This window comes from Dermochelys coriacea, chromosome 1, assembly GCF_009764565.3.
Source record: "Dermochelys coriacea isolate rDerCor1 chromosome 1, rDerCor1.pri.v4, whole genome shotgun sequence".
NCBI classification, from domain to species: domain Eukaryota; kingdom Metazoa; phylum Chordata; order Testudines; family Dermochelyidae; genus Dermochelys; species Dermochelys coriacea.
This window is the reverse complement of record NC_050068.2, coordinates 146270617-146296922: the sequence shown is the minus strand read 5'-3', so window position 1 is coordinate 146296922 and position 26306 is coordinate 146270617. Positions and strand designations below refer to the sequence as shown.

Genomic DNA, 26306 nt, shown 5'->3' with positions numbered 1-26306 from the left:
GATTGGCTGGATCCCCTAACCTTCGCTCAGCGCATGGGGCTTTCCAGACCTTGTACACCCCGAGGCATACTTCAGGAGGTGAAGGCCGCTTTGCCGCCCGCTGCTCGGGTTTATCTCGACCGGGTCCTGCACGAGGGCACGCCCCGCCCACCCACTACCCCAGGCCCGCCAGACCTTTTAATTGGACCCCTGCCCCGTGGACCCAACCGATCCCTTCACCCCGTCACTAGAAGCCGGCTGCACGAGATGCAGCCGGTCTGTTTTCAAACCGTGCCAAGAAAACATCTCTACACGCTCGTGCTCCACACCCTTGACGCCCGTACCCTCGTGTCCCGCCCCGATACAAAATGGCGGGACCTCCTGCCACCTTTGGAGGGTGAGGAGCCCCGGTGGGCCAGCCTATATTCCATCTTAGTCCCAAAGCCCGCCGGGGATATCAGTTGGCGGCTCCTTCACGGAGCCGTGAGCACGGGCGTGTACTTGGCGCGGTTCACCACAATCCCAGACACTTGCCCCTTTTGCGGCGTGAGGGATACCCTGGCACATGTCTACCTGGAGTGTGCCAGGCTGCAGCCCCTATTCCGGCTCCTCACCAATATCTTATTATGTTTTTGGTTGCACTTCTCCCCTCACCTTCTCATTTATGCACTCCCTATCCGTGGCCCCACAAAGTCCCGGGATCTCCTGGTCAACCTCCTCCTGGCCCTAGCTAAAATGGCCATCTACAAAACCAGAGTGAGGAGGTTGGCCGATGGAGTCTCCTGTGACTGTAGGGCCTATTTCCGATCCTCGGACCGTTCACGTATCCGGGCAGAGTTCCTCTGGGCGGCATCCTCTGACTCCCTTGAGGAGCAGTGGGCGCTGACCGGGGTTCTCTGCTCGGTGTCCCCGTCCGGTTCCCTTCTTTTGACCCTTTGACCGCACACCTGTCCCTGTTATTTTATTAGTTGTCCCCCGGAATTTTTTGGGTATGTAGGTCCTGTGGATCCCCCTTTTAGGCTTCTTTAGCGGTGGACGGGCTTCGCCCGCCCACTTCCCGGATCCCAATAAGACTACTTTTCTATAGCCATCTGGCCTTGCCCCATCACACAATACATTAAAAAAATGTAAAACGAGTGCCATTAAACAGAGATTTTTCTTGTATAACCACTACTTTCACCACTAAATACACTAGCTATTTTAAAACTACCTCTAGAGCAAATTCTCAGTCCGGTTTGAAATAAATATTTGTATTTAAACTCCCAAATCAGAGATTGCACCACAGTCTTTGCTTTCACTTCTGCTTTGAGATGGGCTTTAACATTGATGTTAATATACAAGTTATTCAGAGCAGCAGCAGCAAGAGCACAGTTCACATTACTAGGTTCGGACTTTGACAGTGATTCCCCATCAGAAGTCTGTTTGGTGTGGGAGAGAAATGAGGGCTGCAATGCATAGAAGAAGACATACGGCTCACTACCTGCTGTGGGAAGATGTGGATCTAGGCAGAAACACGGAGGTAAGGAAGCTGAGCCATTATTATGCCATAATTAAAAAAAAAAAACCTACGCTTAGGAGCATTTGTCCCTAAGCAACTCTGGAGGCTGCTGGCCCATTTCCCACATTGCTAGTGTCAGCTCACAACATGCAGGCACCATTCATCCATCAGAATCTTTGCGAAGATGTTCCACCTTCTGCAAACCAAGGGAACACATAATTGGAACTACAAATATTCACCAGCTGGAAGGAAGGAAGGAAGGAAGGAAGGAAGGAGGAGCCTGGAGCAGTCAGATGTAAAATGACTGTCCTAGGGCTGCAGCTGTTCCCCCTTCCTGGACATAAATAACCAGCTATTCAAAAAAGCATGTTGGCAAAGGCTCCGACAAGATGGTGACCCGAGCAATTCAGTGGTGACCAGACAACCACAGAGACAGCAGCTTCTAGGGAAACAGTTGAATTCCCAACTTTCTGAGGCCTGTTTGGAAGACATCATGGAACTAGGTTGGAGACAGGGTGTGTTTGAAATAATTAGTCCTTTGCTTTCCCTTAATATCGTGTTTCTAACATTAAAAAGAAAAAACAGCTGCTTCTTGTCCCTAATGCTTAACACCAGCACATCACACATCCTGTATCACAGCTGATATGATACAATACAACATACAGCATCCTTTTATATCATACCAAAATATTATGCTCAGTAATACTCAGTATTCCATGTGAAGTGGATGGTACAACAGGTAGAAGAAACAGGATATCGGTGTTCTCTTCAAGGCTCTGCCACAGACTTCTGAGTGACATAAAGCAAGTCCCTTAAACCCCTCCATTCCTCATATTACTGAGGATACTACTACTTCCCTACCTCATGGAAATGTAATGCTTATTTCATTAATGATAACAAGATGCACAGAAACTATAGTGGTAAGCACCAGAGAAATATGTATAACTAACATAGAAAAGCGCTTTCAAAATCATATAGGAAAAGAGGATTTAATTTATTTCATTATAAATATGATTTACAACATCGGTCCTTCATTTATGTGAATGTGTATACTTCTGTGATATCTAGTATGGAACATAAAGTTAACATAATAAGTGTAAATAATAGAAAGTGATCTTTTAAAGCTCTTACAAGTTAAATACAAGTGTGCCTAGTCTTTCTTACTTATATTTCCAAGTCATCACATTTTATCTTCTCCATCTACATTTATGGCTAATATTTCTTTTACTAGGAGAGCAATGTAGCCCTGCTTTATTACTGTCATTTATTACCAGTCAAGAAGCTTTCAAGAAAATCTCAATTTTTACTATGTTTTCAATATATTTAGATTATATAATGTATATCCACACATGTGCACACTCGCATGCACGCGCGCACACACACACACAGCCTTGATATCATATTTCCCCTTCCAGTATATCTATTTTAGGAACTTACATGGCCCCCATTACTGCAGTATCTAAGGCCCAGATCCTCCAAGGTATTTAGGTACATAAGGCCTTGGAGGATCTGGGCCTTAATGCCTCACAATTTTTAATGTATTTATCCTCCTGACACTCTTTTAAGGTCAGGAAATGATAATATTCCCATTTTACAGATGGTAACTGAGGTACAGAGAGGCTAAGTGATTTTCCCAAGCTGACAGGGGAAGTCTGTGGCAGAGCAGGAATTAGGTCCTCCAAGTTCTAAGTTAGTGCTCTAACCATTGGATCATCTTTCCTACCCCATTCAGCCAGCAAAAGTTCATCATCCTCTGGAGGTCTAAACAACTTTGTTGTTTCATTATAGAACATAATAGTGTACAGAATACTGAACTTACTATATACAGGAAAGATCAGTTACAATATAGACATTTCACTTTAAAATGTTGTTCTTATTAAGTAACTTCATCTGCATAAAACTAGATTTCCAATAGCCCTATAATGTGAAAGACGGATTTCAATGTAAATTGTTCACAGCCGACCTATTCATTCTAAAGTGATGCTAGCTGCCAAAACCTTTTTTTACCCTGTTGTTCTGATCTGGGCTGTGGACAGCCAAAATGGAATGAAAATTTTATATAAATAAATTTGACGGAAATTTCCTGCAATTATGTTTCTCCACCCACTGCCTGATTCACCTGGCAGTTAGATGAGAAAAAAACCCCAAAACTGTGTGTGCATGTGTTTTGTTTTAATCCACTTCTGCATTTGATTTAACACAGCCCCCCTGTTGCCAGCCAGATGACAATCCATTTTTTGCAACATTCACTATTTTACTTGATGATAGGAAAGGTATTAATATAAAGGTCTAGATCTTTATCCTCAGCTTCAATGGAATTATAGTGATTTATTCCAGTTGAGCATCTGGCTCATGGATTTCACATAACACATTCTGCACTGGATGGAAATACACCCCAGGAGAGTTCTTCCCACCACAGACAGAGGCAGGAAGCCTAAAAGACAATATTTATTAAACATGAATACATACAAACACACAAACACCAGAAAATAACCATACATTTGCTGCATCAGAATATGGAAAAATAGGCAGAGGAATAGTTGTAGATTATGGAAAGTCACTGGTTTCCAGCTAGATGTGCTAACCTAAGCCTGATCTTGAAAATACAAACTGTAAAACTAAAGCAATCTGCTTGGGTTAAAGATATCTGGAACATCTGGGACAAGTTAGGCAAAGCAGCTGGTAAATATGGTGCGGGGGGGGGGGTTGTCTCATAAGAACTACTCTCATTGCTCTCACTTTCTGAACACCTCCATAATTTTGGATTTGGCTAGTTGTAAGTCACAAATGGCTTAGCATAGAAACTTCATAGTATTAGGACTGGTTCTTATGATTAGTTTTTGGGGGAGGTAGATTTGTTAATGGAATTAGCTGCCAGTAGTGGTTCCATATACATTACAAACTTCAGGAGTTTATAAATGATGCAGGGTGATAAAGGGGGAAGAATAGACAAGGATGAAAGGAGTTGCAAGGAGGAAAAGTGAGGATAAAAGGGTTATATCAGTGAAGAAAAGGGACCCATCTATCAGTCTAGAAGTCGGCCCACACATATATCACTTGATATGCCCTACCTCTACATATGATTGGGGGAGTGTTTTTAGCTAGTTCATTTACAGCTAATTTAGTAAAAGGTGTCAACTTTATGTTTTTAATCAGGATGCGACATTTATTCTCTGACTCCTGAATTCAAGTCTAAGCTATTTTTAAACACAACAGAAATAATGTCACATAAATTGCAATGTATGTCACTTGGAAAATAAACTCTACATAAACAGAACATAAGACATATTTAATGTCTGCATGTCTTCCTACCAAACACAAGTCAAATAATAATATGACATGGTTACTGACTGTAGCCTATGGCATGTATTAAAAGAAGAAAACTGATGATAATACCAGTGTATCTATTTCTTTAGCTTAGTCACATAAGTATAAAGACAACATGCAGAACCGCAGTAATACCAAAATGAATAAACTTACTAAGATGCTCTGCAACAAATTGGTTCTTACATCTTCCCTGGTTGACAGATACAGAAATCATGCAGCTCTCCTCTCTTAATCTCATTCATCTTAAAACACTTCAAAAGTAAGCCAAGTCTCTTCTTGAGTGGTCACACTTTCATTTCAGATTAAGTATAGAGCTTTCCCCCATAACTGATTAATGAATATTCTTTATCACAAATTATATGAGTGCATGTCTTCATACTGCTTGTATTCCTTTTTTCCTTTTTTAGTAGCTGTAGTTTTAGTCTGCTTCAAACAACACTGAACACCAAATTTACCAGTAAGATATATTTTTGCAGTGGAAGCACCATTCCAAAGCGATTGAGAGAATACTGGAGGGCTGGAAGATTATATACTACTCAAGTGCATACATCATACATTGAGAAGATAATTGGAGCCTTATTTTGAAGTAAATTAACTACAGCACTCCTCTATCTCTGCTCTCCTTCATGAGAGTCAAACAGGATATATTGATATTTACTGTTAGCATAATGAATAGAGAGTAATTGCTTGCTTCTAGTCACCAAATAAATCAATTTCATATATAAGAAAAAATATGAAGAGAAACTGGATATTGTGCTTAAAGAGAACATGATTGATTGTCTGAATTTCTCTTAAATCAACACACGGTATGATTTCCAGATATATAATTGACTAATCTAATAAGTGGAAGTTACAAATCATGAGGTTTACATTTAGCTTCTCATATTTTGGGTAGGAGCATTGCAAGATGGACGATACTGAGATTCATTAGCACATAAGAAAACAAATTTCCAATAAACTCAGAAATGTTTCCACAATTGCAGATGGAGATATTATATGCAGATATTATATAATATATGCAGATATTATAAACACAGTAATTAACTGCCAGATGAGATATACATTTATATTGGACTTAGCAGAGAAACAAAGAGAGCCTGACATGGATATTTCTGCTCTAGGATTCTTTCTTTATATGTTTTGTTTCCTACTCCAAACACACTGCCACTAGCTTCTTCTTCTTCTTCTTTGGTGTTGCTGAAGCAACTAAGAATCTATTTCACCTTCAATCCCCAGGGAAAACCTAAACTTTGCCAGCTATTAAGGAATGTTGCACTGGAAATGACAAGTGCACTGCAATCTGAAGACCCAAGATATAGCACATATATGATCTCCCAATATTACCAAATAATTCTAGAAATCAATTCAATACAATTTTTCCTTGGATAGCGCTGTGCCATATTCTTTCTAAATTAGGATAGGCCTTTGTGATACTGAGGTTTAGAGAGGAGGGAACAGTTGAAAAACAGTTGGACTAACCCTTATGCAGAAAGATTGTTTTCTGGAATAGAGTATATTGCTATTACAGTACATGCAAGATCAGACTATGATGCAACTTATGTAGGATGTTGAAGGTTTTAATGTAAATTATATTAAAAGCATCTTTTCCCCTGTCACCAATGTTAAGTTTCAGAAGATACAGCCATTATAGGATTTTTTTTAATTAGAACTAGAGCTAGATGGATATGGAATAAATGGAGTGAAATTCTTGCCTTAATGAAATCAGTGTGAGTTTGCCATTAACTTCAATGGAATCAGGATTTCACCATTAGTATTCACAGGTGTGCACAGTATGATTGATATGCTGGATGGTTGTGCAGGTGGGCCTGATGGAGAAGAATCATGGTAGTATTCCTCTGGAAGGTACCTCCTAGAATGATGCCGTTCTGACATAGCAACATTAGCTCTAGAAATGTTGCATTCAAAAGGCAGCATTCCACAAACAAATATAGTGGGCTCCATCATGTTATTTTCTCCCTTAAATAGTGTAGGTTCCAAGCTACCTATCCTACCAAAACACTGAACGCCCTCTCTATTTCCCATTCAGAAACTAAGCTGCCCACAGATCTCTAAAACAGGCCCCAACCCAAATCTCATTCCGAGCGCTGTTGGAACTTTATAAGATTGTTTGGGCACATCACATAGGCAACGACAATCATCAAAACTTTTGTCTCTGGCTAAGTAGTTGCAATGTATATCACAAATGACCTAAAACAAAAAAAGGCAATGTCTTTCTTTACAGTATCAGAAAGAGATATTAGGAGCCTATAAATTACCTGTAACTGTTAATTCTGTAGTTCTTCTGACAACAAAGATTCCGTATTTTAACTCACAAGTATAATTTCCAATGTCATCTTCTCTAACCTCCCGGATGATGAGAGTGTCCTTTTTGAACACAATACTCGGTCTCCATGTTTTTGCCTTGCATTCCTGTTCAAAGACAATATAATACACCCATGACTGAAGTCCTTGTATTTAAACGTAGTGACTATTGACAACATTGCCTAAGTCAAAGAGCCTAGGAAATGGCTTAGATAATTACTTATGATATCTCACATACATTGAGTTTCCCAAATATTCTACTTCACTGAGTCACATGAAAGCTGTCTAGATGCTAGAAAGGCAGGAATTTATTCCCTTAATGATGGTACTCTGAAGTAATATTGTTGAAGAGTTCCTATTCTTCTTATCTAATTAATGTTGTCTCTGGGACAATTACATATACAGAAAACTTTTATCTTCATTATGTTAATGACAGCTAGAGGACATGGGAAGTCATTGTAAAGCAATAATTAATCAAAAAGGAGGGAAGCAAGAGCGAATAAGAAAAAAAAAGAGGAAGCAAGTCGCATCTCCATACCTGAAAGCATCTTAGAATTTGCTTTGAAAGGTTTCACTTATCAGTGATCTTACTATTGACTCAGTGAGATAACGCAATATCTAATTTGTACTATTTATATATACGCAAAGTATAACGTGTCCCAATTTTAATGGCTACTGATAAAATTGTATGTTTCATTCATGCTGAAACATACTCTTTTTTCGTTGTTTGATAAGTGGGCCCATCCACTAGGTTGAAATTCGTTATGGTCTAAGAATGTGTGTATGTGTTGGCAGTTTTTACTGATTCCCCCTCATATGGTTATTTTTTTTCTCTTTTTTTAAATTGTCTTAGTTAGATTTCAAATAATTGAAGTAAAACATGATATAGCTGCATGCTTTTGGATATTTTTCAGCGATTTTGAAACTTCTTCATCTTTCTAAGAAATAAGTTACAGGCCAATGGACTAATGTCCTTGAGACATTTGATGTAACAGTACGAAATAAATTGCTCATTTTGCCCAGCATAGCAGCTTGCTGCGTATATAGCATATAGGCTAGTTTTGTAAATGTCATTCAGATGATTTTTTAGAATAGAAATATGTCCATGCACATGATAACCCATAATGGTCCTTTATGAATCTTTGCAACCTACCAAGGGAAAATAGTTTTTGCATTTTAAATCCTTAGATACGTATTCTATTACATATTTTAAATATTATGTAAGCGGGGAAATAGTCCTGCTACTGTGGGGAACTTTCCTGGCTTCTGCACTACCCCGGTGAAGTAGGCTAGCGAAAGGATCTGAGTCCTCGCTCCCACTTCCTTTACCCAGAGCCCCCCCTGCCCTTGAGGACTCCCCTTCCACTCTCCTGCCTGGCAGAGTCCTCGTAACCCCAACAAGGCTGGGCCCAGGATTCCTGGGGGGCTCGACCCCCAACCCTGCCGTGGTCATTTAGGACAGGGGCTAGGGTGTCCCCACTCTGGGGTACTTTCTCTGCACTGGGCACTTCTCTGACCCACTGACCATTACATACAATTTAAAGCAAATGCAAGTTATTTAATCAATTAATTTTAAAAAGAATAAGGAAAAATGGGAAAAGTTAAAGGAAACACATCACCCTGCTCTGTGGCAGGGAATATCACAAACAGTGTCTCTGGAACATCAGGGCAGTTCACAGTCGGCAGGCCTTCTTCTCAGGCCCTGGCTGTGCTGCAGGGATGCTGTGGGTTGGACACTTGCTCTGATGGTGGCCACACGCTCTCAGGCTCTAAGTGGTAGGACCCTTCTTCCCAGTGTTGCCCCCGCCCTGTTGGGGTTACGATCCAAGCCTGGCCTGCAGAGCCCCTTGGCTAATGCGTCTCCCTGTGCTGGGCCTGCTGCCCAGGGTCCCCCTCGCTCTCCCCAGCTGCTCACCACACCCAGCTCCACACTGCTCCAGCTCTACCACTCTGCTGCTGCTGCTGCTGCTGCTCTGCCTCCAGCTCCCTGGGCTGCTTCTTTGGCCCCTCTGCCTCTGTTTGCTGCAGCTCTGCTCCCAGGACAGGTCTGCTCTGCAGGCTGCTTCTGTGACTCTGCTCCCAGCACTGACCTGCTTCATGGGCTGCTTTTCTGGCCCCTCTGGCTCTGGTTGCTGCAGCTCTGCTCCCAGGACAAGGTCTGCTCTCTCTGGATCTGGCACGGCTCTGCTCCCCAGCTCAGCTCAGGCCCCTGCTTTCTCCTTAGCTCGGTCCCACTCTGTCTGACCCAAGGAAATCCAGCTCATACGGAGGATGGCTTCTCCCCGGTCTCCTGACTCCCTGATTAGCCTGCCCGCCCTGTCATTCAGGCTGACCTGGAGCACTGGCCTCTCCTCACTGTTCCTGGGGGCTGGCAGTCTCAGGGTCCTGATTCCCCATCAATCCTTCCCCCTTTTTAGTACTGGGAGCTAGGTACTAAAACACCCCCACTGAAGGAGGCAACAGTCCCCTTACACTTAGACAGCATATTTCAGATGAAGCTACTAGTTGGGCTACATAATTATTACCCTACATTTTCAGAGGCAGTGGCTCAGCCAGAATCCTCCTAGATTATAATTCTTTATAATCACTGGACAATACAGCATTATGTACACTATTTACAAGTACCCATAATGAGGCTAGGTAAATCTGTATGTTTTTATAATTAGAAAGCATAGTGAAATATGTTTCAACTGGAAAATTACAGTTAATTATTCCTGTATACACAAACTTATTTCAGGTTTACCTATAAGATCAGAACTATTTTGGTTTATCCAATAACTAGGGTACATTAAGAAATAGATCCTTCAAGGTGCAAAGTGCCTCCTGAAAAGTGCTGAGCACCCTCAACTCCAACTGCAGTCAATGGGAGCTGCATTTAACAAGCACCTCGTAGAACCAGGGCCTAAATAACTCTCCAGAAAAGCAAATTAATGGACAATGTTGAAATAAAGTTATAAATAAACCATAGAGAAATAGGGATATTTTAAATGAAAGCTGATTTTCTCTCTGGGACATTGTCATTTCCCTTTTCTTCCCATAACTGTACAAACCATGGGCAGATCACAAGCCTTAAACCTGAGTTTTTATTCTTGGTGAGATTTGAAGTTTTAATATTATTGAAAACATGGGATTCTTTTTGAATTGTGTGAGGTACAATTTAAATTGTGCACACAAGTAAAAAGTGTGCACAGCTTCTTCTTCAAATATGTTTTCTCTTCATATCTTTCTGAGTGAATTTCATATTTGGAAATTGAGGGTTCTAATAGCATGAGCTTGAATCTGGCATAGTGCAGACAATTGCTGTGTCTGCTTCCCCACTCAGTCTTACCAATGTGTATCATACCAGACCACCCTGGTAACATTTTTTCGTTTCCAGTTTTGGCTTTTCGGTTCAAAGAGGACCACCAATTATTTGGTTGTTTTGTGATACAACTAGATGGGAATAGGAAGATACCAAATAAGGAATTTTCAGTGTTACCTAAGACAGCATTTGAATCCTTGTCTCTACAGCTAAAAAGCTAGTACATTAAAACACTCTACCTTCTAGTTCCTTTTTCACCCTATCCCTCCTTGTCTTATTATTATTGCATCTTAAATCCATCCAAGCTGCATATCACGTCCAAATAAAATGTTGAGATTATTGAAAATGCATCAGAACTTGACAGAATATTTTGTTGAAGGCAACAGAAGTCTTCTGTATTCCTTACCTTATACCACAGGATTTCAGGCTCTCTATATGGAATTAAAAAATCCTCTATGTCAGGGCATGAGATTTCCTTGCTTTTGCTAAGTTCAGCTTTTTCAGAGTACTTCATCTTTGAATTGTAGCAGAGTCCTGTGTCATTTTCACCCACTGTCAGCGAGATGGAGACTTTCATACAGTAAGTAGAATTTCTGTAATATAACACAAATAAAAATAATGGGTCCAGTGTGAAAAATAAATCCCAGTCACGATTGTTTTCAATGCAGTTATATTCATTGTAGGTAAGAGAGAGAGAAAAATCAAACTATTCTTGCTTTATGTATTGTGTGTGTAGTCCTTAGTTATTCAGGATAGGCTCTTCTCTTTCCAATCCCCACCTCAACCACTAGATTTTAATGTAATAAGAATAACTGGCCTGAATCCACGAATGAACCTTCTGCCAAACACTATTAAAACAGCTTTCTGGGGTTAACAAATCAGTTTACTGCACAACAGCCTGGTGTCACACTGGAATTTTGGGCCTCACACTATGAACTGGAGTGTTAGCCCCCCTATTCATCAAATTTAAGCAGTTTTCAAGTGAAGCAGTAATTAAAAATATAGTTTTAAACAACATTTGATTAAAAATCAGCCTTGTGGCCTTTCACTCCATAGAAAACAGTTTAATCTCAGTGTATTTTAAACTAGAGGACTACCAGTTTGTTTACCTTAGCCTCTCATCCCCATATTCCCAGGCCAAAATGTTTCCCCTGCATTATCCTCCACTTGCATTAGCTTGGGCTATGTCCTGCAACTTATTACGTTCCGTTGGTGGCCATATGTTGATATGCAGACAGCCAGAGACTGGGGAACATTGTTTTGTTTTCCTGATTTCACTATGTACTTTAATTAGTCTTAAAGACAAAATGACTTGAAAGGATTTATTGTTTCATTTTGGGTTTCCAAATGGACAGGATGAGAATGTCTAAGGTTGAGTACTCTCTAGGAGTACACTGTGACAGTGCAAGCATCTTCCCCTACTATTCTGTAAATGCATTTGACCCCTAATCTGCTGAAAGTGGTTCCTCCAGAGAGCACTAAGACATTTTTCCTTTACTTATTTTCACTCTTAGACTCTGTGAGATGACTGCTGATTTACAAGAGTCTAGTGTATATCTAGCATTGCAGACTCTCAAAGATAGCTGCATTTTCAGATTGCCTTTAGATGTCTTAATACCTGTTTACTCTTTCTGTTTATCAGGAAGTGATTAAAAGGCTAAAAGGAAGGAAAAAAGCACACAAAGAGCACCACAGCCTCATTTCTAGAAGAAAATGTAAATCTCAAAGGCACTATTTATTAATTATTAATAAGAATATCATTTCGGAAAGCACAGTAATTCTGTCAATGACCTTAAATCATGCATGTCTTTTCTGGGCAGGAAAGGCAACAAATATAAAATATCTTCCCTAGAATAGAGTCAGCTTGTATGCCCATCCTTGGAGCTATCTGATGCTTCCTGTGTATACGTGTGACTGGAGTTGGTAAAACTTCTGTACCCATAACAAACAATTTAGTCATTGAATATAGATCATTCCTAAGTCACAAACTGTCCTAAGTTGTGACCTAAGTCTGCTGATATTGGTATTTTTTTTTCTTTTCTATGATTGGATGACCTAACCTTTGTCAGAAGAAGGGGGGCCAAAGCAATTCACTGGGGGCATACATTTTCTCGCTGTCACAGTGGGAGTATGCTACTGGGAGACAGGTAGAAGATGATAAGCAGGCATAGGGAGTATTATGCTGTGTATATCACCACATGATTTGAAAATCCCTTCCTAACAGAGACAAAAGGGAAAATCACTTAACCTGCAATTCTGCTTCTCTAAAGATACCAGCTAGGCAGGAATCTCACTCTTGGTTCACATCTCTCTGGAACACATCACTCAGGAGATGTCCCTGTCTAAGAGTTATTCTTTCCTTCCAAGATAGGCCTGATCAAGAGCCCTTCCTGCTGAGCATATGCCAACATCAGATTCCTCAGGGGCACTGGAACAATCCAGCTGGTTCCCTTCTGACTCCAGTCAGCACAGGAAATGGTGTCTCTAAGCTTTAACCAGTGCAGCTGCCCTAGCCAGTTAGGGCCTCGGTACTCTTTCTGGTCTATGTTCACAATAACCTGGTTTGCTACAGATCACATTTTTTTTCATTATTTTCTCTGCCATTTCTTCCCTAAGGTTCCTTTTGAGGCAAGTTTGAGGTTTCATCCTCCCAGCTAGTCTTTTCCTTGACTCCCAGCAGAAAGCACCATGAGGATTCTCATGTCAGCTAAAGTCTGGACTTTCAAACTCCTTTCATGATATTCTGGGCAGAAAATGCAATGAAGATCTCTATATTTTATGATCCTGTTTAGGATGTATCCTAGTCTGGGTGTATCTGTGGTTTGAGGAGAGATGTGGCACCTCAATGACTCACAATTTAGTGCATAAGCACTTCAGTTCAAACTGAGTCCATCTGCCCAGATAAAAGATGGGGTTCCAAAGTGCTGATGCTCTCAATTATGAAATGCCAAGCCCAGAGTCCAAGGCGCTGACATTTCTAGGCTGGGATACTTAGACAACTGTATTCCTTAATTTGGGTCCCTCAAAGCACTTTCTACTGGGAGCTTGAAGCAGCATAAAAGGAGCGTAAAGAGCTGGCTGCCTTCACATCACATGTCTCCCTATATGTTTTTTTCCACCATGAGCCTGAATAGTAACAGCACTGACAAGGTGGCTCATATGGCACTCTGCCAGGAGTCCAGGTTGCATCCAGGAAATGGCCAGTCCGGCTGTAAGGAACTGTAGAGAAAACAGAACAAAATAAAATGATGTGAGCCAAAGAAAACCAGTTTAGTGAGCTCAGAGAACCAGAAAAAGATGAAAAATCAGTCAGTCCCTAATGGCCTGAGGCAGCTAAATCTGCAAGGCAGCAACTCCAGCAAGGAGGTGGTTTGTTGGCTGATGGCAACTGGACTAGAAGTAGGTGGAGCCCATGAGCTAAGAAAATGTGTATCACGTAGCAGAGCCTTCAAGTTAGCCTACAAGTGCCTCAGAGGGTCAAGAATCTTAGAACTGGGGAAGTTTCCTATATGACTGTCACTGGAGGCACTAAAGCAAACAGAGTCCTGTACCACTGGTAACTTTAGAGAAATTGTATATACCACTGGAGACCAGATTGTATTGTTTGAATAGAACAGTTATTGTATTTACTTTTGTTTTTCATTCTTCACAATGTAACTGCATTTTGTGCAACTTCTGTATTCACTTGAGCTAACAGGAGGATTGAACCCTGGATCTTCAGCAATAAAAGAATGAGTTTCTACTGTTTCAGCTAAAGCACTAAATTCTATAATGCAAACCAGTCATAGACAGACATCACTGTGACGTTCCCCTATGCTGTTATCTGGAGAGATTTGCCTGGGCTTGTTTTAAGCCATGAGGACACATTTTCAGCCTCATAACTATATACATGAAATTACAACCTATAATATTACTTTAACAACAATGCTCAGTGCATCATGAGCCTTCCAGCCTTCCAACATGACAAACTTTGCATTGGATACCACACAATCATTTTATAAGAATGAACATAGGGGTGGCTGGGTGTTCCCCACAAGATACACAGTGTCATTTGTGGCCCAGCCACCAGACAGGGATGAAAACCGACACTTGGCTGGAGTGGGTTACACATATAACTGCACAGTCCTATTTGCAAAGGCTGCATATCTTTATATTTCTCATTTGTCTCCATGGCAAGTCTCTGGCAAGGGGCTTAGGGAACTATGTTAACTGTCATATTCTGTATATACCAATATTTTATAAAGCTTTTTTGGAGCAGAAACTATGTCTAGTTCTATATTTGTACAGCTGATAGTCCAGCAAGGTGCATATGCTGATCCGGTCATCTGTGTGATACTGTTAAATAAATGTTAAAGAATAATATCTAGCAAGTATATTGATTCACTTTCCCAGGCTCTATTTTCTGCCATCTATAACTATTCACTAGAATTACAGTGTTCGGTCCTAGCTGCAAAGGGAGCAGACATACTTCCTTGCCCAACTCATTGCTATAGCACTAGACTTTGGCCACAGATTTTGGGAACGCTGTCAACGACTGTGTTAGTCTTCCCACCCCATATACCACTCCAGCTTTAACTGCATTTCTGTGGCTCTCTTTCCTGTGCCCTCACTGCCTAACTACTTCATCCTTTTTCATCATTGGTGTTTAATTTCCTTATGTACACACCCAGCAATGTGCAGAGAGAATACTAAATACTAAATACCAAAGGCTTGTTCATACAGGCCACAGCCACGAAAGGATTTCCGCATGCCATCCACTCATTCTCTATCATTCAGAGCCCATAACGTCTTGATTGTTAATTGCTGCCTCTTCATCTAAATGGTTCTTGGTCTGGAATATGTACAGCACATTGCATGTGCTACATTACCTTTACATTTTCAGAGAAGAGAGAGAAGCTTTGCTTTTATGGATCCTGGGTACAGTCACAGTTCAAACCTCTCCATCTCTAAGAATGGCACAGCATCCACCACCACCTCCTCACCATTTCTGCTTTGTTTGGGATTTTGGGTGTGGTGGCATTTTATTTTTTGCTATTCTGCTCCTCTGCTAAAACTTCTCTCCTTCCCTTCCAGTTCCCAAACTCTCAAAGTGCATTCCCGATGGTTGAACATTTATACCTAGTGTGACTAGGCAGATATATCCAAATGCACCCAAGTAGTTGTGATTTGCTCTTTCCACAAACACCTGTCTAACAATATCACTTATGTGTATGTTCACAGAAAGCAAATACATGAGATGAATAGTGTTAAACAGAATTTGCAATATGTTCGTGAATAACTTTCTCCACTATTTGCCCATTTTTACCCATGACATCTATAGGTCATAACATGGATAGAAATGTATTGCTTTTTCAGGTCACAATATTTCTCTTATATCTGAAGCAGATGTACAGTTTAGAGTTTAGCTTCCACCAGCAAGATTCCAGTATTTGTAAGTGAGGAGCATATCATAAGACTTTTTAGTAGACTGCTCTGTTGTCGTATTGTGTGATTCTTTTGTGGCGATCTAACACTAAGAAATGCAACCTAGATGGAGCTACTATAAGGTGGGTGCAAAACTCTTGGAAAACCATTCCCAGAGAGTAGTTTTCAGTGGTTGCCAGTCATGCTGGAAGGACATAACGAGTGGGGTCCTGCAGGAATCGGTTCCAGTTCTGTTCAATATCTTCATCAATGATTTAGATACTGGCATAGAGAGTTACACTTATAAAGTTTGCAGATGACACCGAGCTGTGAGGGGTTGCAAATGCTTTGGAGGATAGGATTAAAATTCAAAATCATCTGGAGAAATGGTCTGAAGTAAATTGGATGAAATTCAATAAAGACAAATGCAAACTACTCCATTTAGGAAGGAACAATCAGTTGCACATATACAAAATGGGAAATGACTGCCTAGAAAGAAGTACTGGGGAAAGGAATCTGAAGGTCATAGTGGACAACAAGCTAAATATGAGTCAACAGTGTAATGCTGTTGCAAAAAAGCGAACATAATTCTGGGATGTATTAGCAGGAGTGTTGTAAACAAGACATGAGAAATAATTCTTCTTCTTTACTCTATGATGATTAGGCCTCAACTGGAGTATTGTGTCCAGTTCTGGGAGCCACATTTCAGGAAAGATGTGGACAAATTGGAGAAAATCTAGAGAAGAGCAACAAAAATGACTAAAGGTCTAGAAAACATGACCTATAAGGGAAGATTGAAAAAAAATGTGTTTGTTTATCTGGAAAAGAGAAGACTGAGAGGGAATATGATAACAGTTTTGAAGTACATAAAAGGTTGTTACAAGGAGGAGGGAGAAAAATTATTTTTTTTAACCTCTGAGGATAGGCCAGGAAGCTATGGGCTTAAATTCCAGCACGGGAGATTTAGATTGGACGTTAGGAAAAACTTCCTGTTAGGGTGGTTAAGCACTGGAATAAATTGCCAAGGAGGTTGTGGAATCTTCATCATTGGAGCTTTTTAAGAGCAGGTTAGACATACACCTTTCAGGAATGGTCTGGATAATACTTAGTCCTCCCACGAGTGCAGGGGGTGACCTCTCAAGGTCCCTTCCAGTCCTACGATTGTCTCACAAAGCCTCTGTAACTTTGCCCATTAAAAAAGGAAACAAGAAAAATAAATAGTGAAATGCCTGAATGGGCAGCCTCTGTCATATTCCCAAGTGCTGTGTGGACAAAACCTTGGGACTGACATTGATCTAGGTAATTAAATTCAGTAACTTAAACTGAACTGTCAAATGTGCCTTGTTTTCTAACAATATGATTGATATAATTTCCAGCATATGGTTTGGAACAGATAAGCACATTCAGGGCACAAGTCATGTCATTGTTTAATAGAAAGTGCTTGGCATATTGTGGACATTGCAAGAAATAAGAAATAAATAATAATAATAATAATAATAATAATAATAATAATATTTAATTTCACAGAAAATCATAACAGGATAGATAGAATATGAAATATCACAGAATAAAGGGAAACTTCTCAAGGCTGCTAGGCCTAAACATTTAAACTGCCTTGTCAATATTTATAGTTGACAGTATTTGAAGGATTCAAACTAGGATATTTTTTTCTTAACAGACATTTGCAATATAGCACTCCAAAACATCACAGTCACTATGTTTTTTTTACTGTCATCTGCATACACTTTTTTTTTCAGTGTGACATTACATCTAGGGCAGGGAATACACACACAAAGTTCACTAATATTTGTGTGAAGTTTTAAAATAAGTTCACTGACTGCATTTGCAACTCTTTTGGGGCAAACCCTCAGCTAGTGTAAATAGTTTGCCTGATTTCAATGGAGTTACAGCAATTTACACCATCTGAGGGTCTGTCCTCTAGTGTTTCTGTGAATAGTCTAATGAGTTTTTTGGCTGGAATGATTACCATAACCTAAACATTTAAGCAAGTATTTCCAGAAAGCAAAGACTTATACTCACCCAGTCACAAAATTACCTGTGTGTCCAATGAAAGCATTTTTGAAATGCTGGCATTCAAAGAATGAATGATTTATTAAAATCATCCAACCTCTAATATGGTGCTCTTTGCTTTGATTTTTGTTTTTAAGGTGATTGATAAAAAAAGTGGTAAAACATAAAAGGGGGGGGTAATATGGTAAAGCACTGTTCTCTAAGAAATTCAACAAGTGTTAATAACTTATACAATTCCCCTAAACCAGTTTAAGGAATCATCTAGAGTAACTGGTTTCCACTCAGTGACTATATTGTTCATACTATGATGTTAGTATAAAAAAAGAGGAAATAGAGAAATCATCTACTTACTTTGTCCTTATTTTAGTATTAGGATACTGCCCCAGTATTTAAAAATAGAAATAAAAAAGCACCTTTTATTCCATCAAAGCAAAAAGAAATCGATTGATTTGATCTGCCTTCCTTAGACCATGTTTTCTTCCTTCACTTGTTTTTTTGTGTGTGAAAATAATAGTGATTTATGTGGGCAGTGAGGTACAGAGGAGTATTTTAATATAGAAGGCATGGTTCTCCACTAGTTTTTTTACCATCAAAGTTAGTGTAGTTGCCTCAGAATAAAACTGGAGAAACAGGCCAAGAGTGTCTATTAGCAGCAGTCAAGGAGTGGTTGCAGAACTACTAACTGTGGTATGTAAATTTGTCACTTAAATCATCTTCTGTGCCAGATAACTGGAGAATAGCTAATGTGACACCAATTTTTAAAAAAAGACTTCAGAGGCAATCCTGGCAATTATAGGATGGTAAGCCTAACTTTAGTACTAGGCAAATTGGATGACACTATAGTAAACAACTGAATTATCAGACACTTAGATGAACATGATTTGTTGGGGAAGAGTCAGCATGGCTTTTGTGAAGGGCAATCATGCCACACAATGTATTAGAATTCTTTGAGGAGGTCAACAAATATCTGGTCAAGGATGATTCAGTAGATATAATGTATTTGGACTTTCAGAAAGTCTTTCACAAGGTTCTTCACTAAATGGTCTTAAATAAAGTATTCATGGGATAAGAGGGAAGATCCTCTCATGCATCCTCTCACTAGTTAAAAGCTAGGAAACAAAGGATAGGAATAAATGGCCAGTTTTCAGATTGGAGAGAGGTAAATAGTGGTGTCCCCCAGGGGTCTGTACTGGGACCAGTACTGTTCAACATATTCATAAATGGATCTGGAAAAAGGGGCAACAATAAGGTGGCAAAGTTTGGAGATGATACAAAATTACTCAAAATAGTTAAATCCAAAGCAGACAGTGAAGAGTTACAAAGTGATCTGACAAAACTGGGTGACTGGGCATCAAAATAGCACATGAAATTCATTGTGGATAAATGCAAAGGAATGCATATTGGAAAACCTAATCCCAACAATATGTGCCAAATGATGGGGTCTAAATTATCTGTTACTACTCAAGAAAGAGATCTTGGAGTCATTGTGGATAGTTTTCTGAAAACATCTGCTCAATGTGCAATGGCAGTCAAAAAAGCGAACAGAATGTGAGGAATCATTACGAAAGGGATAGCTAACAAGACTGTAAATATCTTAATGCTACTATATAAATCCATGGTATGCCCACACTATGAATATTCCGTGCAGTTCTGGTCATCCCTTCCAAAAAAAGATGTATTAGAAATTAAAAAGGTACAGAGAAGGTCAACAAAATGTCTAAGGATATGGAACAGCTCCCTATGAGGAAAGATTAAAAGGACTGGGACTGTTCAGCTAGGAAAAGAGATGACTAAGGGGGGAGATGACAGAGATCTATAAATTATGAATGGTGTAGAGAAAGTGAATAGGGAAGTGTTATTTACCTCTTCACATAATATAAGAACCAGGAGTCACCCACTGAAATTAATGGGCAGAAGGTTGAAAACAAACAAAAGGAAGTACTTCTTCACACAATGTACGATAAGCCTATGGAACTTATAGCCAGGGGATGTTGTGAAGGTCAAAACTATAACTGTGTTCAAAAAAGAACTAGAAACATTCATGGAGGACAGGTTCATCAATGACTATTAGCCAAGATGGTCAGGGATGCAACCCCATGCCTTCAGCATCCCTAAGCCTCTGACTACCAGAGAGGGGACGGATCATTTGATCATTTCCCTGTTTTGTTCATTACCCTTGAAGCATCTGGCATTGGCTACTGTTCGAAGACATGATGTTGGGCTAAATTGACCAAACAGACATCTGAGAGGGGAACTTCTAGGCATTACCCACATCTGTGTGGATTTGATATGATATTTAAATTCTTGACCATCTCTATTTTTACTATTAAGGTCAATGTTATTACACAAACTCTAAGGTGGCACCAGGCAAAATCCATCCAGAAATGTTGTTAAGTCTACACAATGCAGAAATACAGCAAAAGACTTCCTGAAGAAAGAGCAAGAGATATAAGTATTATATTTCCTGCTATTTTATTCAACTTTGTGTATAACATGGCTATAATACATATTGTTTAATAAATTAAGGACCATTATAAGCAATTTTCCTCTCTTAACTGATGCCTCTAATTCATATAATTGTGGGGGGCAGAATATCGGAGTGAGGGTTTGTGGCCACAAAAGTGGTACAAATCTCAGCATCTTTTTCAATATTTTACCATTCCTAATAAAGCACAGCTATTAACTTATCAACCAAGCTATTAACTTCTTATGTTTATAAATAGAAGGAAGAGCAATGAATATGAATTAACCTTATTTCATTACAGACACATATGTATAATGATGATGATCATCTAAAATGTTTTCAGTTGCTAATAATACATGAATACCAGGTTTTGTTCCAATGCTTATCACTAACTAGGTTTATTTATTGGATGCTATGAAAGGCTAACCCTTACATCTAAAGCATTAAGAGCACTGTTCATTTAAACTCAGCTAAATTCAAACTTTCAATAGTAGTGTTATTAAATTAACAAGACAATGCTACTAATTGTCATCTACCTGTAATTAAAATAAATAGCTAACACTGCCAGCATTTGAAACCCTTATGGAACCAACTATTACACTTAATTCAGAAGAGAGGAGGTATAGAACATCTATTGATTTACAGATTTATACTGTAGCAGTCTGGAGCCGAAGGGGCAGAGAGATCCAGAAAATCAAGGATCTTGTGATTGGAAAATAGAAATGTTTCATAAACTCTAGACACCTTACTTTGTTAGCACCCAAAGCAGCCATAATTCAGCCTTACAAAGCTTGCTTAGGAAAAATGTCAATGGGTAACCTGAAGAATGTAAGCCTCTTAACTGATTATTATTTTTATAATGGCCTCACAGATTTTTATTTCTTCCTAACACAATGATGGAACTTAATTGGTGTGCTGCTCAGCTTTGCTTCTCATCTTAACATCTGAAGATGGCCCAAGTCAGAGTCTAGTGTAGAGAAATGCAGAATCCACTTAGATTATGTTCTAGTGTGTTAGGTGCAGCTTGTTCTTTTTATTACATAAATATTAAAATATGGAAAGTACATGCAATGCAGTAATGAGAAGGAACAGGCCACAGTACTTTAAGACAACAAATGCATCTAAAATTCCATTGCTTTTTAAACAGATAAGTGGAAGAGGAGGAGGAAGGGGGAAGAGAGAGAAAAAGCACACACACAGAATACGTGTGAATGAGAAGGGAATGTGAAAGAATGTTTGTGTGTGCCCTCTTGTTATAAGAACACAGAAAATGCCGATCTGGTGTCTCTTAAGTATGGAGGCCAGAGAGATTGAAGAAAACACTACTTTTCTCCTCTTCTGTGAGCACCACAGTGTGGCTATGCCCTATTTCCATGACAGTGTGCACAAGTCCCACAAGATATTTGTTTTGATTAGCACATTCATATTAATCACAACAGAAGTACTGAGCTATTTTATTGCATGCTTCATTTCTCAGAAGCGGTAACTTTAAAGCTCTCTCCTCTCCTAAAAAAACAAGTACACACAGTGCAATCCTGAACTCCCCCTTGTCCTCATTAGTATCATCTGAAGAAGATGTCAGGTTTATACAATGTAGTCCCTCACTGATTGTAATATTTGCTGATAGACAAGGAACACTTATGCCTTGCTTCAACTTCTACTCTTAAAGAGCTTGTGTTTAAAGAAGCTACTGATTTTGAATTTTTAATCGGTGCTGTGATACAAAAAATTGCCTTTAGAAAGCAGACATTTTTCCTTTATAGTACTCAAAAATAATCATTAAGGCTTCCCTTGTGAGTAAATCAGTAAGAATTTTTTTCTTGTATTACGCAGCTCTCTCTCGCTCTCTGACTCATTAAAAGTCTGAGTCAAACTCATTCTTTAGGAAAGCACTAGACTCAAGACCACATTGGTATGTTCCCACATTTTCATAAAATTTCAATTCCTCAGAAAAAGAAATGCTAAAATATTCTATGAAAATACACCACATTGGGAAGATCTTGAAATGGCAATTACCCAAGGGCTCAAAGGAATAAAATAAAGTGGAATTCCATCATTTCTCCACAAAACTTTTAAGCAGAAGTTAGGGTTTAGTAATAAAAAATTCAAAGCAAATTTCCCAGCTTCTTACAGTACATGCAATATTTGTAACCTCTCATATGGGTTCACTGAGGACTCAGATACACATAAAACTGAATCTGTTGGAGCATGTGTATGAGATTGGAGGTAAAATGCACACAAATATTATTATTGTACACATTACATATTGTGTGGAAAGATACGATTACTGAAAACAATTTGCCATTAAAAAAGGAATTTTAATGGTAAGCTGCTTTTGGGAATTACACTTACACCTGGGACATTTGCAAAAGTATCACAGCTAACTTTAACTACAGCATCAGTCAAGAACCTAAGACACTATGCACAGTCTGCATGGTGAGTCAACATATGGAATTACAACCACTTGGAACTGGCCTTAATTTGACCCCAGTATGTTCATAGTGCCAAAATATGTAAAATACAGAGTTCAGTAATTTGAAAATGTTTCTGTCAGTCACAGGAACATTTCACCAAAGGTCCCTATGATAGAGAAATCACCACAGAAAAAAAGCAGGCTCAGGGAGACAGAAAAAGGTTAAACCAGAAAGATATCCTAATAATACCAAATGCCTTCCCTAAGGAAGTTCCACATGGATTCCTCAGATAGAGGAGAAGGAGAAACCCAGTGGCAGGATGCACAATGTGGATTTGGTTCCCTCCATCCTTCTGCCAACTACACCACAGAGATAGAAACATTAACCCTTTAATACCTTAGGATAAAACTCCTCTTTAAAGACAACCTCCTCTGGACCCAAGAGAAGATATCAGTCAGTGCCTGCTGGGAGAGACCTTCTTGATCCAATTGAGTGAGATCAAAGGACTTCAAATTTAAAACATCACTTAGTATCACATGCTGGCAGAAATGGAGTGCTGCGGTCTCAAATATCAATACTGTACCAGTTTCTGGGGAATTTATTATTTCTCTTCCACTTTCTCATTATGGGTAGATGGTGCTGGTATCACCTTGCTTTCCTAGTAACCAGGAGGGAGCTAAAGCGGGAATACTATTTTAATGGTTTAAATAGAAAGGAAACAGACAGGAGAGTAAACATGAATTAGAGGATCTGACTCAGGCCAGATGGCCATAAATAATGGTCTCGATTGCCTGGGCAAAGCAGTTCAAGCCAGAGTGCCTATGCAAAAATGGGTTCTTATGAAGGAGTATTTACTACCTGGTTTGTTACATACAGAGGTACAGGAACAACTGTACAACTAGGACATCCCATACAGTAATTCAATCCACTTTTTATATAACTTAAATAAAAAACACTAATTTTGGAAATAAAGTAGTTTGCTGAGTGGTCTCTTTCTCTCCTTTCAGTCCACATGCTGAACCAATATGAGTACAAACAATGGTTCCCAACCATCAGCTGAAGTTTCTGTACCATTGTGTCATATGCTAAGCTAGCTTCTTTTGTTAAATAGTTGGTACAATACATCAAGCAAATTGCCAATTGTTATATAATCAGTGAAGAAGGGGCTACATTAATATTTTGACCTAACTGGAACAATTTGTTCTTCTCTGCATAGGGTGATACTTTTTGGTCTCTCATGTTCCATTATCTCTTAGAGTTGTTGATAGAAGACAGTATTTATTTTGAATATTTCTGGGGACAAAAATATGAATATAAAGAAGATGCCTCTGGAATCTTTCCCATACCTCTTTCTGAAACATAAAATTGGAGGAGAGTGAGCATGTTAGGTCTCCTCCCAATATTTTAAAAAAAAAATCAAGCATTTCTGTGTAGGCCCGTGGTTCTCAACTGTGGTCCACCGCTTGTTCAGGGAAAGCCCCTGGCATGCCGGGCCGGTTTGTTTACCTGCCGCATCCGCAGGTTTGGCTGATCGCGGCTCCCACTGGCCACGTTTTGCCGCTCCAGGCCAATGGGGGCTGTGAGAAGGGCAGCCAGCACATCCCTTGGCCCACGCTGCTTCCTGCAGCCCCCATTGGCCTGGAGCAGCGAACCACAGCCAGTGGGAGCCACAATTGGCTGAACCTGCGGATGCGGCAGGTAAACAAACCAGCCCGGCCTGCCAGGGGCTTTCCCTGAACAAGCGGTGGACCACAGTTGAGAAGCACTGGTGTAGGCCATCTCAGGCTCTACCTAGTATCCAGATGCCACCACTCTAAATCCCAGGAAGTTTGTGATTGCCCTCACAGCTGCTCTGAGACCACTTTTAAATGAATATATAACCTATTCTTAGTGATGCTTATGACCAACCACCTTTTGTTTGATACATTCAACACATTTTTAGACACTCATTTTCCTAGACTGATTTGGTAATTCACAGGTCGGTTATTCTCTTCCTTTGGAAGTAAGACTAGAGAGGGGGAAATCAATCCCTCTTGGATGGCCTGAAGCCCTACAAATCAAATTAAAAACTGCTCTGCATTTCCTGTGTACATCTAGGACTGGAAGTGGAAACACCAGAGTCCTGTGAAAATACTTTTCTTGTGGTAGTCCCTAACCTACTGGCAAATTGGAAACTACTGGGGGGATGGAGAAGACAGAGAAATAAATAACCCTGTGCCAGGTTTCAATTGGTCCACCGAGCTGCTGGGGGGTGGTGGGGAGCTACTGCCTCACCGGCAGGCCTTGCTCACACTTTTCTGTCACTAGGAAATTAGCGGAGGGAGGTGTGCCGGCCAGAGTCAGTGGTGAGCCCTCAGACACGGGGAGCGCCGGCAAGAGTCAGTGGTGCACCCTCAGGCACGGGGAGCACCGGCAAGAGTCAGTGGCGTTGTCGGGATTCTGCTACTCGAGGTCGGCTGGCCGGGGTAGGGGAATGCAGGCCCACCCAACTCCACTACGTTCCAGCCCAGGGGCCTGACAGTGGCGGGAGGAGAGAATCCCGCCACTGGGTGTGCGGGAAGCCATCCACAACACGCCAACCAAATAGACCCACCACACTGTGCAGTTCTGCCCCTGGGCTACTTCCTACCCAGTCTCTCGAGCAGGTCCCTCTGGTCCCTCCAGCTCATCAGGGTATTCCGCTGCTGGCAGCTCCAGCTCCAGATCCCCCTCCGTGTCAGGCTCATGCTGGCCCGGGTTACTGCCTGGCTCCTCCAGTTCCTCCGGGTACTCGGCGGCTGGCAGTCCTGATATCCCCAGTCTTTCCTCCAGGTCAAGTTTCTCCTGGCCCAGGGCCTCCCCTGGCTCAGCAGCAGGGTCTGGAGGGAACAGTCAGCAGCCTGAGTCTGTCTCCCTCCCTGGTGCTGCCCACACTGGGCTAAGGGCCCCGTCCTTTGTACTTCCTGTTCCACCCCGCCCCTTCCGGGGGTTGGAGTAAGCTTGGTCTGCCCCCACCCACTCAGGCTGAGAGTGTGGCTCTTTACCTTCTGGTTTGGAGGGAAGCCACCCTGGCTCCCTACAAATCCTGATCTAATGAGTTTTACACTCTGAATTTTTATGATAATGGAAAATCCTGAAGTTCTTAATAGAGATTTTACTCAAGTCAAATACATATAAGAATTACAGCATTTGACTCAATACATAATAAATGATATTTTACAATTTTAGTGCGTCTTCCATCCAAGGATCTCAAAGTGCCTCCCAATAGTTAATAAATTTAACTTCACAACATTCTCTTTGAGATGTTATTTTATCCCCATTTTGCTTATTGGGAAACAGGAAAGTTAAGTGAACGACCCAAGATCTCACCCAAGATGTCATTCTTCTTACATGAACATTCTAAATGATATATTATAGATGTTCCTGAAGATGCTGTACTGGGCACATTTATAAATTTTAAAATATGTAAGTGTCAGAGCTAGGAATAGAAAATTGTTGAAAAAGAAATTCCAGCTAAATTAGGATATCAGCAAAAGCAAATTACTGAACATTTGGATATTCTTGTATTTTTATTAAAATCCCAGTATA

The 26306-nt window shown here is 40.2% G+C and overlaps 1 protein-coding gene across 1 annotated transcript in view; it reads right to left on the bottom strand.

The window, feature by feature from the left end:
- The window catches only part of IL1RAPL1 (interleukin 1 receptor accessory protein like 1), a 1173648-nt gene that overhangs the window by 455143 nt on the left and 692199 nt on the right, over positions 1 to 26306 (bottom strand). The window contains exons 4-5 of the mRNA XM_038384565.2: positions 10834 to 11020; positions 7081 to 7234 (exon numbers count right to left, since the gene is read on the bottom strand). Of these exons, the coding sequence (XP_038240493.1) occupies positions 7081 to 7234; positions 10834 to 11020 (341 nt within the window). The remainder of the gene's footprint in view (positions 1 to 7080; positions 7235 to 10833; positions 11021 to 26306) is intronic.